This window comes from Cantharellus anzutake (genome assembly GCF_015039405.1).
Source record: "Cantharellus anzutake strain C23 chromosome Unknown EI90scaffold_50, whole genome shotgun sequence".
Lineage (NCBI taxonomy): Eukaryota > Fungi > Basidiomycota > Agaricomycetes > Cantharellales > Hydnaceae > Cantharellus > Cantharellus anzutake.
In genome coordinates this window covers 433,978-453,458 of record NW_024067000.1, presented here as the reverse complement: position 1 = coordinate 453,458, position 19,481 = coordinate 433,978, and the positions used below count along the sequence as shown (strand labels likewise).

General features: G+C 47.2%; 1 protein-coding gene across 1 annotated transcript; it reads right to left on the bottom strand.

Annotated features, from left to right (window-relative positions):
- Positions 1–11,437: 11,437 nt before the first annotated feature.
- On the bottom strand, positions 11,438–12,006 carry EI90DRAFT_3018981 (uncharacterized protein; the record flags this gene model as incomplete). The annotated part of the gene is made up of 2 exons (XM_039057286.1): positions 11,438–11,803; positions 11,854–12,006. 2 exons carry the CDS (start codon positions 12,004–12,006, stop codon positions 11,438–11,440), a joined length of 519 nt encoding a protein of 172 aa, XP_038912423.1.
- Between the last annotated feature and the right edge of the window lie 7,475 nt (positions 12,007–19,481).

The following is a 19,481-nucleotide window of genomic DNA, read 5'->3' as shown; positions in this document are numbered from 1 at the left end:
CATGGGGAAGGGTGGTCATTGGGCTGGTTGTCCAGCACAGAGACTTGCATCTCTTTTCTCACGGCACGTTCCTCAGGAGTCCTGAGTGGTTTGAACTGGGACTTTAGATAGGCAGCTTTGCCTAGACTTTCCCAGGAGATTTTTCCCTTGTTCTCCAGGGAATTATACTCCTCCGTGAGTCTTGCAATACTCAGGAGTCCCAAGAAGTATTTCTTGGTTTCCTTCGCTTTTTCACAAAGGGTTCTGTGTACCTTGCCGCTTTTGAAGGTGGCTTCGGCCTGTTCGTACCAGTGTACGAATTCTTTCCCACTCATGCTTGTCCACCAAGCATATGCAGTGTCGTGCGCCGCTTCTGACCCCGCTATTCTCCTCATGGGGAAGTTGGGGTCGATTGTTACGTCGACTGGAGCTTCAACTTTGCCGAACTCATTGAGTTCGGCGGTCTCGTATAGCATGTGGACACTTCCCTGCAGGGTAGCTTGCCCATAGGGTGCTGAGGTACTCAGTGGCCTGCCGCCTCTGGGAGTGGTCCCCGTTTTAGGGTCTGCCATCAGTTGCCTACCACTCTCCCTCTTCCCCTTGACATGGGTTTGCCCTTCTGAGGGTGGGCCCTTATGCGACCCGGACAGGGTCGCCTGCCCACAGGGTGGCAGGATAGTCAGTGCCCCACCCCTTGGTGCGCTAGTCCCCATGTGGGGTCGCACCTCATGAGGCCCGGAACCGTATCCCCTCCCCCTGACCTGGGAGGCCCCCATCATAATGGGTTTGGCAGCAAGGTCTGCCAGTGCATGTGCCTCTCTGAGCTTGCGTTTCAGTAATTCAATCTCCCTTTTTTGGAGATCGACCTCTCTCTCTGTGTCTTTCAGAGAGTCGAAGATGCCCTCAGCATCTCTTCATGCTCTGTTGTATTTGTGCCTCCAGTGGGCGCAATGGTCGCAGGCATCTTCTGACGCCCTCGAGTTATCAGACCATGCCCATTTGGATGGTCTGGACAAGGAGCCGCTGTCGCTCCCTCGTCTCCCTCCTACGAGGGACTTCATCTCTTTCAGCTCCTCGCAGAGCTGACCTGTCTGAGCAGCTACCACTGATGCGATGGCTGATTCCCAGCCTGCATTTGGCTGGGTGTTGTTGGACCTGGGCCGAAGTGGCCAATCCAGGGTTGATCTGGCCAGGGAAGTTCCCTGGGGAGTATGCCTGGGGCTGCAGCAGCAAATGCTGCCCCTGGAATGGCACTTGTTGCGCCATCGGTGCAGTTTGCACCGCATATGGTTGGAAGCCCCTCTGAGGAGGCTGGGGGTATGCGGTGCCTGTTAGCAAAGTGGATGGTTGTTGGTTTGCGGCACTCATTTGTGCTGCATGCGTCGTGTAGTCCATGGCACTTATCTGTGCCTGGTGTTGTTGTTGTTCCGGGGAGCCTTGCTCCCTGGGTTGTCGTATTTCAATGTCCGGTGGCTTGTTTGGATCGAACCGAGGGTTGCCTCCCCCAGAGAACGACATTTCATTGTTATGTTTCTTGTGGTGGTGGGAGGGGTTTTCATTCTTGCATGCAAGGGATTCGCCACAGTTGTGTGTTCTTTTACATGTGAGCCTGTGGTTCACATGGTCTAGGCGAGTTACTCACCTGGCCCATGTGATCTCTAGTACATGGTGTGGCTGTCCGGGTGAGTTACTCGCCCAGAACTTTCCCATGCTCTTGGCTGTGGGCCATTGTCCCTCGGCTTTACTTCCTCCACCTCCGTTTTTGGGGGCATAGTGATGCCAAGAGTTCCCTGTCTTCTTTGATAGGGAGTTTTTCTGGTTCCCTTACATTTTGTAAAGTGAGGTACTCGTCCAGGTGGACGAGGTGGTTGCAATTTTCTAGGGGTTCCCATGTGGTGTCCCCTAGTTCCCATTTGACCTTAAACCAGAGTTCATTGTGAACCCACATGTGGTTTAAGAATTCGCAAACCACTGCTTCGCGATCGGGGTCTTCCCCAAAATTGTAGAATATGTTTGCTTCCCTATTTGGGAAGATTTCTTGGTCATTCGGTTCATGAGGTACGAGCTGGGATACATGGAATCTTGGGTGGATTCCGCGTTGTTCAAGTTGTGGTGGCAACTTGAGGACGTAGTTTGACATCTCTGGAAATGTTTCCAGAATTTCGTAAGGCCCTATGTATAAGGGCTTTAGTTTTCCTGCCCTTCCTTTGGGTAGGTTCAGCTTATCTGTGGATAAGTATGCAAGCTCGCCTTTTCTCAAAGGCGGGTCTGGGCACCTTTTCTTATTCACCTGGATTGTTTGAGCAGCGCGATTGTGTATTATCACATCATGTGCTGCCATGAGGTTTTCCTTCGCTTTATGGGTGAAGTCGTTTACTCCCGGGTAGTCTGAGAGTGGTGCTGTTAGGCACATCTTTGGCATATGGCCATAGATTAATTGGAACAGGGCAAATCCTGTCGATGTGTTTGAGCTCGCATTGATCGCGAATTCCGCCATCGACAGTTTCGCTGCCCAGTTGCCTTGATCTGGTCTAACCACTGCACATAGTATTTGTACTACTTTTTGTATCATTCTTTCCACTTGGCCGTCACCTTGCAGGTGGAATGCAGTTGTGAATTTTAACTGCACACCGAGTATTCGGTGTAGTTTGCACCAAAATTTTGACATGAATTTCAAGTCTCAATCTGATATGATCAAGTGTGGTAGACCATGGAGTCTTACAACTTCATGAAGAAATATGAATGCTAGTTCTAGTGTGTTCATTGTTGTCTTTATTGGAACGTTGGATGTCAACCTACAAATGATTACCGAGAGGTAATCATATCCCAAGCTTGTTGGGAATGGACCTGTGAAGTCCATAGCTATTGATGACCATGGTGTCTCCAGGGTCGGGAGTGGGTGAAGCAGTCCGGGATTTCTCCTGGTGCTTTTCTTTGTTGTTTGACAAGTTCCACAAGACCTGCAGAACTTGTGGGTATCCTTCCTCATCGACTTCCACCAGAAGTGTTGATGGAGGGTTTCCACTGTTTTCTTGGGTCCTAAGTGTCCAAGTGTTTCATGGATGTTTTCGAGGATTATTCCTCAAATGGACTTCCTTTCGTAGTTCCCTTTCGGGACTACTATTTGGGTCGTTCCTCCTTCTCCAAGTCAGGTTATCAGCCCATCTTTTATGGAGAAGTTTTTGAAGTTCCCTGGGCTCTCTAGGATTTCCTGGTGGATCTGGCTTTGCAAGTATCCAGATTTTATTGCCTCAATGAGGTCTTTCTCTTCGAATTGTTTTCGAAGGTTCTCTTCTGGAATTATGATTTCTTCCAGATTTTGGGTGCTCCCCCCTAGAGCTTCCTCTAGGGTATTTCTCGTGCATATCGCTGCGAGTCTCTTTCTCTCTGAGTTTTTACTCAGGGTACTGCTTAGTAGCAGTTCTTTGTATTCCTCGATTCTGTTGGGGATAGTATCTTCTGCATTTTTGCCCAGATGGATGTCCGCCAACACATAGTCATTGAAATGCAGATCCTCGTCCATTGACAAGTTGTAGTACCATCAGAGTGCATCTGCCACTTTGTTCTTGTGGCCTTCCACATATTTTATTTCACAATTGAAGCTTGTGAAGAAGGCTTGCCATCTCAGGTGTCTACCTGAGTTGTGGTTTTTTGCTTTGAAATATTCCAAAGCTTTGTGGTCCCTGATTACTGTGAATTCAGGCCTCCCATGAGATTGTCTTGCCATCTTATGAGTGCTTCAAGGACGCCCAGTGCCTTGAGCTCGTAGGTGAAGTACCTACGTTGTGTGTTGGTGAACTTTTTGGACATGAATGCGGCCGGGCAGCAAGTCTGCCACTTTTCGCCTTGTCCAATTAGTGCGCCCATGCCTGCTGGGCATGCATCTGTTATGACCCAGACATGGAGTTTGGTCCTCTCTTCTTCTGAGAGGCTTTCCGGAGGATTCCACTGGACAGGCTTCAGGATCGGAGCCCTGCATGCAAGATGTTTGATCTCGTCAAAGCATTTCTGGTGGAGTGGTGTCCACCTGAATGTCTGCTTGTTTGAGCAGATTGTTTGCAGTGGTCCTGTGTAGCCACTGACGTTTGGCATGAATATCAATAGATATTCTACCATTTCCAGGAATCTTAGGACTCCTGTGTGGTCTACTGGCTCTCGCCAGTTGCGGGTTTTTTCCATTTTATCCACTTGAGCGTGGATGCCTTGTTTGTCCACACAGCTTCCTAGAACGTCTAGGATTGGGGCAAATGGCTGGAATTTTTTCTGGCTTATGTAGAATTTCACCCCCTTTAGGTGAGTGAACAACCACAATAATGCTTTATTGTGGTTCTCCACTGAGCTTGTGCTGGTGAATATATTGTCAAACCAGACGTGTAGGCATCTGCCTACTTCTCCTCATAGTTCCCAGGTCAGTGCGCACTGGAAGGTGCAGGGAGCGTTGCAGTCTCCTTGCTGCATCGTGTTGGAGTTGTACGTCCCATGGGGCGTAGAGAATGTCATCCTATGGACGTCATCTGGATCCATGCATATTTGTTCATATGCATCCAACATATCAATCTTGAATCAGTCGCATGTCTGGCATTGGTGTGACGTCGAGGATCATGTTTGAGTTACGATTCCTCATGTCTATTACCATGCGCAAAGATCCATCTGCTTTGTGGATACACAGTAGTGGGCATGCTTGCTCGCTGTTCACAGGATACCACCATCCTGCTTTTACATAGCGATCTATTTTGGTCGCTAGTGCTTCCTGCAGTGCTGCAGGACATCTCGGGGTGTTTTCCCAAAATTTCTTGTTCAGATCCTTAAACGGGATTTGATGGTTCACCTCCCTCAAGGGGGGCATTTCTAATGGGGCTGGCACCATTATGGTTTCGAATTTCTCTCTCCACCACTCCCTGAGTATTTCAAACTCGGGGTTGTTCATGGAGAGACCTTCCAGATGTTGTATGTCTGGAAGTTCTAGTCCTTCCGGACTAGGATTGGGCCAACCTTCAGGGTACTTTCTTTCAATTACCCTGAGGTGTGTTTCAATCCTGCCTCCCTGTCAGGGGGGCTTCTTTTTTGGTTGTTCTTGAGCTCTTGCTCAAGTTTTCCATCCATGTGATCTCGTCACACAGTCTTTGCTTACTCCAAGGGTGTCTATGTTGCCCTTGTTCACCGTTCTCACTTTGTGGGACTGGAAGTCTAAGCTTACCTGGTTTTTGTTTAACCAGGGGGTGCTGAATATGGCATCGTATCTATCGATGTTAATTACATCGAAGTAGTGTTTTTCTACGTGGCCGTTAATCTCAACGTCCACATTTGTTCCAAACAGGATCTGTGATCTTGTTCCTTTCGTCCCCATTTGAAGGATGACTGGGTTCTCCAATTGGAAAATTGGGATGTGGACTGTGCGGACAAAGTCCAGTGATAAAGCATCCGTTTCGGCTCCACTATCAAATAGTGCATAGGCTTTTATGCCTGCTATTTTTATGTGAGCCATCAGCATTCTCTTTGTTGAGAGCGGTCTGTTTGCAGGGTATTTTCCCGCATCTTTTGAGATGCGGAATTTCGCATCAAACAAGGGGGACTGGGTTTCGATGGACTTTTGGTCCTTCTTCCCTTTGTCCTTGTTTTCCTTGGGTACTTTGGTGTATTTCCCCAAGGCGTCTTTTCTTGGTGCTTCCACCAAGGCTTCGGCAACTTTTTTGTCTGCCATGTTTTCTAACTGGCATGCTACAGCCAGTTTGATTTTGTAATTTATGTCATCGTGATCAACGACTGACATTGGGCCCATCCTTATGGTCCCAACGTTGACTTCCTCACCCTCTGAGTCGGGTGAGTATTGAGGTCCTTTGTATGGGTCCTCTACTTCGAAACTCAATGCTTTGGAGTTACCAGAGTTGTTCTCTGGTTTCTCATCTGATGAGTCTTTCGACTCTTCTTCTGTTGTGATTGCGATCTCCATGGCAGCTATGTGCCTTGGTTTTTCATTGCTCGTTACATTGTGTCTTGGGCAATCTTTTGTTTGCCCTATTTTGCTGCATTTGCCGCAAATTGGAACTGACTTTTGGTCCGTTTTCCTCAAGTTTTTCGAGGATGTATCCTCTTTCCATCTGGGTTTCAGCTCTTCAGCCTTCTTTCCTGATGGGAGGGCTCTACCATGGCTCGTGGTTGCCATGGTAGTTGTTGGGTATAGTATCCTGATTTGTAGGCTGAAGACATCTTCAGCCCATTGATTATCTCCTCTACACGAGATATTGCTTTTAACATCTCCTTGTTTGAGGAGAAGTCTGCTCTGATTCTATCATGAGCAATCATTTCCCTCTTCCATTCGAGGGGAATGTAGTTTAGGAACCTGGCATTGAAGGATGCTGGTCTGTGTCAGGCCGCCTCGACTCGGAGGCTCCTGACTCACCCCATCTGCCTGTCTCACACTATGCGGGCATGAGATGAGAAGGGTAAAGGTCATCTCCCGCATGGTTGCTATAAAGGAATGGTCACATGCACAACTATACAGCTCTAGAGTTGTGTGTGACCGGAGGGAATCAGGTGCAGTGCCAGTAAGGGGAACGTTCTGGGCGAGTTGCTCGCCAGAACTGTGGCTGTGACCGTGGAACATTCTGGGCAAGCTGCTCGCTCAGAAGTCCACGCTATCCGTGCGCGCGTGTACACAACACACAACAACAAGGCAACAGTCAAAGAATAAAAGGGGTAAAGTAGGTGGGACCCTAAGCAGGTGCTGAACCTGCAGTCTGGTGGCATCACCATCTGGGATGCTGCTTTAGACAGTTCTAGGTAGAACTGTTTTAGGCCTTTTTCTGCTTCGTATTTGACGTTTCAGTACTTCTTTGTCGCATTCAACATGGCAGAGGCTTTAATGAAAGTTCTCATCAATATGTTGAGAACTTCAAGGAACATGCCCTCATCTCCTCTGAGGAGAGTTTTGTCTCAGAGTCTTATTCTGAGGTCGAACGTGGGCCCCCCTAATCCATGAATCAAGCAGTCCAGATGGACTTCGTCGAATTGGGGACCTTTGCATCCTCAAAAGCAAGGAATCCCAGTAGTTCTGTGAACCACTGCCAGAACGATTCCATGTCGTTTTCCCCTGACCATTTCTTGTCAGGGAATGCCAGCCCATTTTTTAGGGCTTCAGGCTTCACTCCTTCTGGGTAAGGAGTGAGTATTCTCACTTTGGCCATTCTTATGGCCTTTTCGTACCATTTCTCCAGGTACTCCTCCTGCTCCCCTCCCTTTGTGGGGTCGCTATCCAATGGAGATCTTTCCTTTGGGGGGGATTTCGCTGGGGGAAATCTTCCTTGCAGCGTTTCTTTGGTTTCAGGCGAATTCACCTGAAGTTGTATTTGGATTCTCTCATTGTTTTGAGAGTGTGTGTTTGAGTTACCTCTGTGTTTGAGAGGTCCATCGTAAGTGGATGTTTGGCCGAACCTTTGGTACGTGCCAATTCTCCTCCTAATCTCTGAACAATGCCTTCTTTTGGCATCGTCTTCTCCTATCCTTGGGAGAAGGATCTCCTTAGGGTCTCTGTCGAGTTGCTAGTGTGCTTTCACTGGTAGTTCTTTTCGTGAATTTTTCACGAGTTCTATTTATGTCCTGGACCTTGGTCCAGGGGTGTTTATTTGTTTCCTCACTTTTTTGTGAGAAGTTTATTTCCTTCAGCAAGTCCATCTGTTCGCTGATTTTTTCAGTCAATGCGTCAATTGCATTGGCCATTCTTTCTAGAGTTATCTCTGGATGAGCCATACTATTGTGGTTCGTTTCCTCGATCTTTTTTTGGATCGAGTTTATCGTGTTTATTATGTGCGATTCCTGGTTTTCCAGGAGGAAGTTTGGTTGGGCGAGCAGTGACTCTCCTCAGTTGACATTATGGCTTCTGGGGGTTCCAGAAGGGGTTCTTGGAATGAATACTCCACGCTCGCTTTGTTTAGGCGAGGCCATTGCGGAGGGTGCTTCCCTTTCATAGAGGGGTCTGTTCGCTGGTTTTTCCTTACTTTTCCATAAGGCTTCCTCAGTGAACTCCCTCATTTCAGTTCGCCTCCTCTTTGTCAGAGACCAGGTTGAGACGAAGGAGTGTCTCCATAGTGGAGGGCTTCGGCCTCAGCGACTTGTGCCAGGAGCGCTGTGCCAAGTAACACATCCGTGCCCTAACTTACTACCTGGCAACCAGAACTGAAGGGGGTTAACTCTAGTCGATTTTATTACTGAAGTGTAACCTATGTACAAGTTGGATATATATATGGTTGCAGCGAAGACGGGTCCGCAAATGGGGGAGCCGAACGGAGCAGAGCTAACGGGGTTAATCATTAGCCAACTGAATATTACCAATGAGTTGGGTCGCAGGGTTAAGGAAAGGAGGGATAGGCCTGAAGGTGGGCTCTGCAGGGCAGGCGAGTGTATTGCCCAGCGGAGGCAGGAGTGCACTAGTGGACGTTGGAGCTGTCCGGAAGTCTTCAGGGCTCCGTACTTAGGGAGGCATAGGTAATAAATTGAAAGGAGGGGGTGGTGACCATCGAGGGGTACTGAGGGGATTGCGGAATACAGGAGCTCCGAGGTTAGTGAAGAAGGAGCAGAGGTAGACCGGAGGGATCGGAGGGACCGGAAGTCGATGGCTGGGGATGGATATGACAGGCTGGGGGTATGCGGTGCCTATTGGCATTGCAGAGGGTTGTTGGTTTGTGGCACTCATTTGTGCCACATGCATCATATAGTCCATGGAGCTTATCTGCACCTGGTGTCGTTGTTGTTCTGAGGAGCCTTGCTCCTCAGGTTGTTGTATCTCGATGTCCAGTGGCTTGTTCAGATCGAATCAAGGGTTGCCTCCCCAGAAACAACATTTCGACATTTCATTTCTCATGGTGGTGGGAGGGGATTTGGTTCTTGCATGCATGGGATTCACTGCAATTGTGTATGGTTTTACATGTGATCCTGTGGTTCACATGGTCTAGGCAAGTTACTTGCCTAGCCCATGTGATCTCTGGCACATGGTGTGGCTGTCTGGGCAAGTTGCTCACCCAGAATTTCTCACGCTCTTGGCTGTGGGCAATCACCCTTCAGCTTCACTTTTTCTGCCTCCATTTTTGGGGGTGTAGTAATGCTGATAGTTCCCTATCTTCTTTGATAGGGAGATTTTCTGGTTCCCTCACATTTTGTAATGTGAGGGACTCGTCCAGGTGGAAAAGGTCATTGCAATTTCCTAGGGGTTCCCATGTGGTGTCCCCTAGTTCCCATTTGACCTTAAACCAGAGTTCATCATGAACCCACATGTGGTTTAAGATTTTGCGAACTACTGCTTCACAGTCAGGGTCTTCCCCAAACTCATAAAATATGTTTACTTCCCTATTTGGGAAGATTTCTTGGTTGTTCAGCTTGTGAGGTGTGAGCTGAGATATGTGGAATATTGGGTGGACTCCATGTTGTTCAAGTTGTGGTGGCACTTGAGGACGTAGTTTGACATCTCTGGAAATGTTTCCAGAATATCATACGGCCCTATATACAGGGGCTTTAGTTTGCCTGCCCTTCCTTTGGACAGGTTCAACTTATCTGTGGATAAGTATGCAAGCTCACCTTTTCTCAAAGGCGGGTCTGGGCATCTTTTCTTATTCACCTGGATTGTTTGGGCAGTGTGATTGTGTATTATCGCATCGTGTGCTGCCATGATGTCAGGGCAATAGCCCTGAACCCTGAGCCACATGTTCACATGGGTAAGCAGGAACCTCCAGGTAACTGCTTACACACTACTGTAAAATACACACTCTTGTATCACTTACAGCTCTGTGTGCTGAGCTACCCTGAGACCTCACACTTTTTAAGTGTATGAGGTGTGTTTTACAACACAACCCACAAAAACTCATCAATCTTAACATCTGACTCAGTAGTGCCAATGGCACCTAAACACGCTGTAACCGAGAAAATCATCCCAATGTCACACAGGCTCACAGGGGGGGGTATGGGGCTTCTTCCCCTTGTGAACTGAGTCGCCGGTGGGACTAGGTCTGCACCTGCGGACTTCAACGCTTTGGCTATCTTCCGGAGGTTTTGTGTGTGTTCCTCCATATGCTTGTCAGACAGGGTGCAATTTCTGACGTGGTATCCTCTTGGCTCAGGGATGATAGCGTGCCACGTTTCCAACATCGCTCGCTTGGTGTCAATAAAAGTGGCATATCGGTGATCATGGAGAGAGATTCTATCCCTAATCTTCTCCTCAATCCCTGCCAGAATCTCTTGGTGGGCATACCAATATTCATCAGCAGTTAGGGTGTTGGCATGCATTGCCAGAAACAAAGCCCTAATACCTCTGGTGGCATTCCGGGTTTGATTATGTTCATATAAGAACAGATTGTAGGCATGGAGGACTTCAGGACTGTGTCCATACTATTGTGAAGTTGCTGCACTAGGCTGTCTTGCTGGGCAAGCTTCTTGAACAACAGATTGATGCGGTTTTGTCAGGGTTCAGCACCCTGCCCTAGGGTGCCCCAGACTCCCCAACCAATCCCTTCCTTCCATTCCTTCATTGTTGCCTTTCTGTGTTGTGTATCTGCGCGCACGGGATAGCGTGGGAACTTTCTGAGCGAGCAGCTCACCCAGAATGTTCCCACGGGTCACAGCCACAGTTCTGGGCAAGCAACTCGCCCAGAATGTTCCCACGCTTGGCACTGCCACCTGGATGTTCCCTCCGGGTCACACTACACAACTCTAAGAGCTGTATAGTTGTGGGCATGTGACCCATTCCTTTATATAGCAACCATGCGGGGAGATGAGACCTTTACCCTTCTTATCTCATGCCCCACATAGGCAAGTGTATATATTATCTTTCCTTTTACTATACATCTCATGTCCCACATAGTGTGAGGACAGGTTAGATGGGGGTTGAGGTCAGGGAACCTCCAAGTCCGAGGCCGGGCCCTGACAGGTTTTCGTGTGCATGTTTAAGAGTAGAGCTATGTCAGGGCAACCACACCTGACCATACAACCCCAGAACCACCTTCCCTGACCTCCCCCCACTTTCCTCATCCTCCCATCTTCACACACCTTTCGCAACTACAGCCCATGCGTGAACCCATGGGAAAAATCACGTGGGTCAAGGCGAGCAACTTGCCTTAACCCACGTGACACCTTTTGCACATCGCGGGAACATGCTTGGCTCCTACCCTTAGTCACGTTACAAACTGTATAGTACATTTCCCTTTTATAGTAGCCAAGCAGGGAATAGGGAAACTTACCCTTCTTCTCAACTCAATCCCTGCTTAGGCAAGTTGTAGTTACCTTCCATAATACATGACAACTCAATCCCCACTTAGTGAGTTTGAGGAGCTTGGGGTAGGATCCAGCACTTGGCTGCCTGGGACACCGCAAGTGTCCAGTTCTGAGGTATGGCCGCCCCCGGACAGAGGCCGGGCCCTGACAAGCTAACATCCAAAAGCTCGTCTACCTGCATGGTAGCTTGGCTTAGAAGGGCTCATAATTCTGGGTCAGTCTCAATGATAGGAAGATGCTGAGGACGTAGTCCTTGATGGATGGAAGGGTGCTTCTTGGGTTTATACTCGGGTGCCTTCTTGTCTTCAGCAAGTGTGGAAATCAAGGCGGGTATGTTCCCTGTGTATGTGGACGGTTTAGGGGGGGCTCCACTGTTATGTTTATGGGAGGGCTGGGAGCCTTCAATAAACGGCTTTTTGGTGACTGCGGGCTTCTGAAGGGGCGCTTCCTCTCTGAACCCAGCATGATGTTGCTTAGAACTAGACTCAGCCTCTTGGGACTTGGTCTGGGCATGCACTACAGACTCCAATTGCTTAACTTTGTCTTGTAATGCTTGGACAGTGTCATCCTCAATCCTAGAATGTTTAGGGGAAGGAGAGCGAGATCTTCTACGCTTACTAGCTCCTTGATGAGATGGAGGGAAAGGTTTACGAGGGCCTCCTCTGGCTGCACCTCGGCCTCTTCTGGTGGTGGAATTCCTGCCACTTCCTTCATGCACTTCATACTTGTCATCATGATAACTTTGTGGAGAAGTCTCCCATAGACGCTCATGGCAGGGGTATGGCGATCCTGACACGTAGTGTGCCATTGCGCAATCTAAGACAAAGTTGGTGTCTGCATCAATGCCTTCCCTTTTGGGATTCGGTTCCAGGGCTGCTTCAATCGTTATGCAGGCTCTCTCCCCTTCAGCGGGCTTGTCAGTCTGCTTGGTTTCTGCTGGTGGAATAACTTCTATGGTTGCATTGCCAAATTCCCCTTTGGCATCTGCACTGGTAGAGTCGGTAGTCTCAGCCGTGATTGGGTAGGACTCTTGGGGTATGTATTCCCCTTTCCCCCCCAAGGTAGCCACTGGAATAAGGTTGGCTTTCCATTGGGTAGACTTTTAAAGCGGACAAGTTCCCCTTCCTGGTCAGGGTATGTCTCATGTCGGTAATCCCAAAATTGGGCATCTTCCTGGATAAACCTCTCAAGATCCTCTTCGTATGTACTTGGAGGAAACTTGACTTCAGGATTTGTGGCTCTTTGAAGCATGCGCTTGTACTTTTCTTGCCAGTACTCGTCAAGTGCTTTGCCTCGCAATTCCCAAGGTTTGGGGAGACCTGGCTGCTTAAGGTTAACAGATAATGATAAATTGTTGGCTTCGCTCTCTTCAAGAATTTCGTCATCCTGTAATTCAACAGGCTTGCAGATGACGGGTTCCTTGGATTTGCGGTAGTGGTAGGACTTGATTCTCTTTCCTGCCACTGGGCATTTAAAGACAGCCCCATCTAGTTCTTGTAGAACAAAAGCGCCACTCTGGAGTCTCTTGACTATAATGTAGGGCCCGAACCAATGAGGTTGGCCTTTCATATCATGTTGGAGCTTTATACACTCATTAGAGACTAAGACAAATTCTCCTGGCTTGTAATTGTCTAATTTCATGCAGTGAGCATGGCACCAGTTATAGTCATCAGCGGCTTTCTTCCTAGACTCAAAGCTAGACTTTGCTGTGTGATCAAGGAATTCCTCCTTTTGACTAATTTGTCTGATCCGCATAGCCAGTAGCTCCTTGGTTGTAAATACCGAAGGCCAGTCTAATGCGTAAAATGTTCAATCTGTGATTTCAAATGGCATCAATGGATGTTGTCTGTACAAAAGAAAGTAGGGTGTGTATCCTGTGTTGCACTTAGTGGTGACACGGTCTGCCCACAAGGCGTATCTAACCAGGTCGGGCCATTTGTTAGTGCATCCTTTTAACATGCACCATATACTTTCAATCCATACACCATGGCCACGTTCAACTTTGCCATTGGAAGCTGGGTTATAAGCAGTGGTTTGCATGATGGGAATATTGTACTTGTCAAGTAGAACTTGAGTGGCACCAAGGAATTCACTCCAATTGTCTACTGTGAGCTGGATGATGCAGCCATATCTACACATGACTTCGAACAGAAATTTGGCGACAGTCTCAGACTTGATGTTCTTGAGAGCTTTAGCCTCTGTCCATCCGGTTAGGTTATCCGTGAGGTCAACAAGATACTTGTAGCCTCCCTTGCCTCGTGGCATCGCAATGGTGTCGGCATCAAACCATCTAAGTAAAGTCCTCACATATTGAGGCTGGATTGGAATGGTGTTCTTTTGCGTTGATTGCAACTGGCATTCATGGCATGTCCGGTAGTACTGTTCAACATATCGGTACATGTTAGGAAACCAATATGAGTCAGGAATCTTGCTAAAAGTGGAGTCTCTGCCTCAATGACCACTGCCATCATGGGCGTCTTTGACAATTCTCTGACAAATTTCTTTGTTGAGTACTACTAGAAGCATCAGCTTATCTCGGTTGCACTTCCACAATTTTCCTTCATACAGGAAAAACTGCTTGGCTCTGTTAAGAAGTCGTGCTGCTTCTTTCTTGTCAGTGGGCAAGGTGCCCTTGGTCAGGAAGGCAAGGATTGTCTTCCAATATTCCTCGGAATCATAGTCATCTATATGATGTGGATGCTTAGGTTGTCTGGATTCCTCAGGACTTTGTTCCTCAAGGATTTCACCTTTGCAAAAGTCAAATGGGCTACTGGAAATAACCTTTGCCTGGGCTGGCTCTTTTCAGCGGACCTCAAGTGGCGTGCACTCTGAGTACCCATGCAGCAATATAGCCTTGTGTCACTAATTTCGGAGTCTTCTTGGGAGTCAGACTGTTGGTCATAGTATTAGATCATGCTGTCTCCTCATCAGGAAGAGTGTGGAGAGGTTGGACAAGCTTCACCCCTTTGTCAACGTCTACTTCACCATCACTATGGTCTGAGTCATCTTCTGACTTCCTGTGCTGAGACAATCCATCAACGGCTTTGTGCTTCGTTGCAGGGACATGTTCAATGTCAAAGCTGAATAAGAGAATGTACGTTATCCAGCAGGTCATTGCTGCGTTTGGCAAATCGGGGGCATTTATCATTTGGATAAGCGAAATAGCATCCACTTGAAGCATAAAGTGAATGTTGTATAAACGGTGCTTCTCTGCCTTAAAGGCTTGTAGAATTCCATATAGCTCTAGCTTAGGCTGAGAATAGCAGCTTTCAACCGCATGGAATGTGATTGAACCGAAGACTGTGGGATATACCCTGTCTTCATAGGTTTGGTTAATAACCCAGCCCATGCCAATAATGGAAGAGTTGACTTGGATGGCAACTAAACCTAAGTTGCTCTCTCGCTGGTTCTTTGGCATTACTTGGGCAGCCAACTTGAAATCTAGCAATCGGATGGGTGATGCATTTACAGCTAAATCTTTTAAGATAGCCATTGCCTCTTCAGCTTCTGGCATCCACTTGAACTTGCGGGGTGCCATCTTCTTGGTTAGCTGTGTGAGGGGTTTGGCAATTTTGGCAAAATCCTTAATCCAGTGGCGTACTACTCCTATGGTCCCTAGAAATCCTCGTACTTCTGAGGGATTTCTACAGGATGGCCATTTGGATATCTTGGCATTCAGTTCATGCGAGATGTACATTCCATCTATGGACACTATGGCTCCTAGCATGGACAGGCAAGGTGTTGCAAGAACCATCTTGGTTCCCAACACTGTTGCGCCACTCTCGAGAATTCTGGCAAATAACTCTTGAAGGTTGTGGGCATATTCCCATACGAAGCGTCGGATTTGCGGGTTTTCTGGTAGACTCTCATACTTATAATAGGTTTTCAGGCCTTTGAGAGCACAATCATCAATGAAGACATCGGCCTTGCTGGGAATCATAGGCCCAACCATGTGTGTAGTTCTTTGTTGGAACTCTATTGGGGAATTGGTGTAACCTTGGGGTAATGTAGTCTGGTGCAAGGATCCCATGCGACTGGCCCCAAATGTAGTGAGATCTCTTGATGCTGGGGCCAAAGTACAGCTATCGAAGCCGCTTTTCAGGTCAAAGATGCCATATATGGCAGTGCCAGCAAAAGAATCAAGCATTTCATCGATTCTGGGTAACGGGGCAGAGTCTCTGATAGACACTGCATTGAGCGGTTGTAGATCATGTACTATGCAAAGAGACTTGTCCTTCTTCTCAATGGCAAAGAATCTAGCTCTATTGATGACTGGGAAGGCTCGTACTTCCCCACATCCATCTGTTCCTTGAGCATTGACATGATTTCTTCTGTCCTTGCCTGAGGCAGTCGGAGTGGCTTGATCTGCCAGGGCTCATGAGCGATTGTGCGCATAACATAATCTGGGTAGTATTTCTTGTTGAAAGTACCATGCTCAGCATCTGTGAAAGCAATAGCCTTCTCGTATTTCAAGAGGATGTGCACTAGTAGGTCAACCTCTGTCTTCGTGAGGAATTGAGGAGCCATACATGAAATAATGGCAGCCACCCTCTCCTCAGAGAGTCTGGATGTAAACTTGTTACTCGCAAACTCTGGTGGGTGAGTAGGTAATGGTGAAAGGTCCCCAGTCTCAATGGGAGCGTATGCAGGTACTACTGCATCTGGATCATATGCAGAGATGGGAATGACTTTCTTGCCAACTGGCTTGTATCGGGCACCCATTACTTCATGTGTGAACTGTCTAGATAGGCTTTTAGCCTCATTGATATGAAGTCCTTTGGCGATGCCAATGGCTTCAATGTGATCACTGATACTAATGTCAGTGGCGTGCTTGGAAATGAACCATGAGTCTCTGAGTGCTTTCAGCACAGTGGGATCTTTCATCTCATGGGATATTAGAGCATATTCTAGGCCGTTAGGCCTTAACTCTTTTAGTTTTTGCTCTGGTGCGGTCAATGCTGAGGTGATCTGCCTCAAAAATTGGGGCGTCTCTAGCGCCTTTGAGCTCGTGCCTGGCTCAACAGTATGAATGTCTAAAGCGACTGGTGCAGCTTCGGCATGTTTGTACGTGGATATAGGATAGACATTCCTCTTTGCAGTCATGATGGGTAACTTGATTTGGATGGAGGTGCCATTTTCACATTCCCCCTCACCCCAAACCTGAATAGTCATGCCCACATCATGCATGTATTCGATATGTGTGCTATGTCCATACAGTCAGGGTTGGCCTAGGATTATGTCTTTACCGTTTAGGTGCTCTTTGGAAATAAAGAAATTGTGCAGAACTTCCACACCTCCGATAGTTACAGGTACATTCCTGCAAAGACCTTCTAAGGGAACTTGATGACCTGCAACACCTCTGAGTGACCACATAGCTCCGGTCGGGTTGACAGGAAGTTCTAAGGCATAGGCTTGTGTCAGGGCACACCCGCCTGACCCTGCGCCGTGCCCCACACCGTACTGCCCTACTCCGCTTCCCCCGCTATCAGCCCCATCCCTCCTTCCTCACTTTTCCCCTTTTCTCTCTATTTCTATTCTATGGTTGATTTCCCTTTTCTCCATGTACCACTACATACCTAACCCCATTCCCCTGGTCGCTGCACGCGCCACGCACACTCCTGCCTACCGAGCAGCTGCCTCCAGGATCTCCCACGGAGACACCCGGGGGGTGTGGCTGTGCGTGGAGATGATGCGGCCTCCTCCACATGACCCTGACCGCATGTATATAATAGCACCTGGGGTGGGAACAGAAGAAGCAGCCTTCTTCTCAACTTCCCACTTCAGGTAAGCACCATAGCTTTTCCCTTTTAATGATAACTCAACTTCCCACTTCAGCCTAAGTGGTCGGGGACGCTCACCCTGCAATGAGACTGCCGCTATGCATAGCCGACACCTGTCCCATCGAGTCCCTCACACCGGGACCTTGCCGCTTTCGGAGCTGTCCCTGACAGCTTGTTCGCTGGTCATGATGTTTAGTTCACTCCCTGTGTCAATTAACATTGTGCATGGTGAAGGAGTGGAGCTGGATCACCTTATGTAACCAGTTTCCTACATCCAATAACGATATTAGAGTTTGTGCTGATTTGCATACTGACCGTGTTTTGGTTGCCAAATATATAATTGTTCACTGTCTAAACAACAATAAACACCCCCCAACGGTCTCACCTGACGTATAGATCGTCTAAGGATAAAATTCTATATTGACTTTACTCTGATTTCTAGTCAATATTACACCTAGATTTACCACTTTTCAGTAGGATGTGATTTTCCTGATAATTTACTGAAGGAAAACTACTAATAAAATAATTCTGCAATAAATGTTACTCAATACAGGAGTGACCAAACTGCTCTTTCTATCGCTTAGAGTGCGTGCTAGTTATCTAGCAGGTTCAGGATCACTCACTTTTCTCCTGTGGTGTGGTAACCAAATATTACTGAGAGATTATTCAATTAAGAAGTCCCTCCACCAAATTCTCACTAATTCTCACTATGACACTTTTGTTCAGCTGTGTCTAACTGACCCTAACTCACGCTTAGAGTGACGTGTTAGTTTCATATTAGCTAACAACTAATATTTGCTTTTATCTTTTGGAGCAAATGAACCAACCATTGGTGAGGAGAATTAAACTTATATTTCTACCTGAGGTTTGAGAGGGGGCAGAAGCAGCAGCCTTTTATGATTTTCAGAGGCCTCTCTACTCCCACGCCTCGCACTAGTTACATGTGCTACATTTGTATTATAGATAGTTCTAGAATGATATAGGGGCTTGGGCTGTGTAAGCTTAATGATGGACTTAGGACATGACTCAGCAATAAGTAATTCAGTTCTTTGTCTTTTGGGCCGATCTTAGCGGGGTCTTGTAGCGCTAAAGCTATACTCTACACCGCCTTAATTACGAACTGTTATCTTTAGAAATGACTCAGCTATAAAGGAACTTTATGGACTGTTTTCTAATTCACCTTTTTGTGAAGCCGCATCATTACTAATGTTCTAGAGCTGTCCCAATTAATTAACTGATCTGCGGACTTTTGAATCACTTCATGCTTATGATCCGAGATCCAGATCATTAATCATTCCTTTGTTCCGATTTATTTGAGCTTAAAATCAAAAGGTTTTGATGAATCTTGGGAAAATATACAAGATCCGGTTTTTTAACATTTTCTCCTCTTCTGATGCGATCAAAAACTCTCCGCCCGCGCCGGAAAATACTCTGTCATATGGTATTCGGTCCGCCAGACTTCCGGGCGCCAATATATTTCCCTTGAGTCACATTACTTTTTGTAAGAATTAGCAAATAAATATATATGAATTATAAGGTGTTTCGCCGTTTGAGCGATATATCCGTCAGTTTTGAGGCTTTTAGAGTGAAACAAAACCGTGGATAAAGTTTAGAAACATTCCTTTCAGATGGTAAAAGGATTACAGTCAAAGGTTTACTGGTTCCCGAGATATTTACATTTCTTTCCCAATGTTCCTTCTTATTCTGCTGTCTATGTGCTATTTTCTTGTTGTAGGGATATATTCTTTGAATATTACACCTATGCCAGGTTCTAGGCATGCTTGTAGAAGATTAAATCTCATGCTACATGGGTGTGGATAATCTTCTAATGTCTGTCCAGTCTCATAAAGATCATGAGATCTGTTAAACATCTGAACTTGTCACCTGATTGTTGACTATTCTGATAGATCATTGTTCTAGGTATGATGGTGTTGTGGGGACAACTCCATGTACCGCAAAAAGTCGGATTCTGCAGAATTTGGTCACCAACATGCAGTACATATCTGCTGACGCTCCCGATACTCATTCTATCACTATCCAACACTCCATACACTCACTCCATATTTTTCCCATCATTCCTGACATCCCTGTCATATCCCAGAATCCTGACCCCACACACTCCCACCACACCACACCTTCCTAACAACTTCACCATCCCCTACACCATGCCTCCCCACTCCCCAAGTCACCTTCCCTCCTGACTGTCTCAGCTCCGGTGTTAGAATGTGGCTGATACAGACGACTCCAGAGTGGAATTGGAGACTTAGCGTGGAGGGACCTTGGCCTCAGCGACTCAAGCGGAGCGCTGTGCCATTGCTGTTTGTCCATTTGGTCCTTAATTTCACAGTAGGTGAGCAGGAAGTCTCTAGGGGGCATTTCAGGTCGATTTCGGACTGAACCAAAACGAGTATGTACAAGTGCCGATATATATAATGAAGGGGCAAAAGCACAAGGAAAACAAAGGGG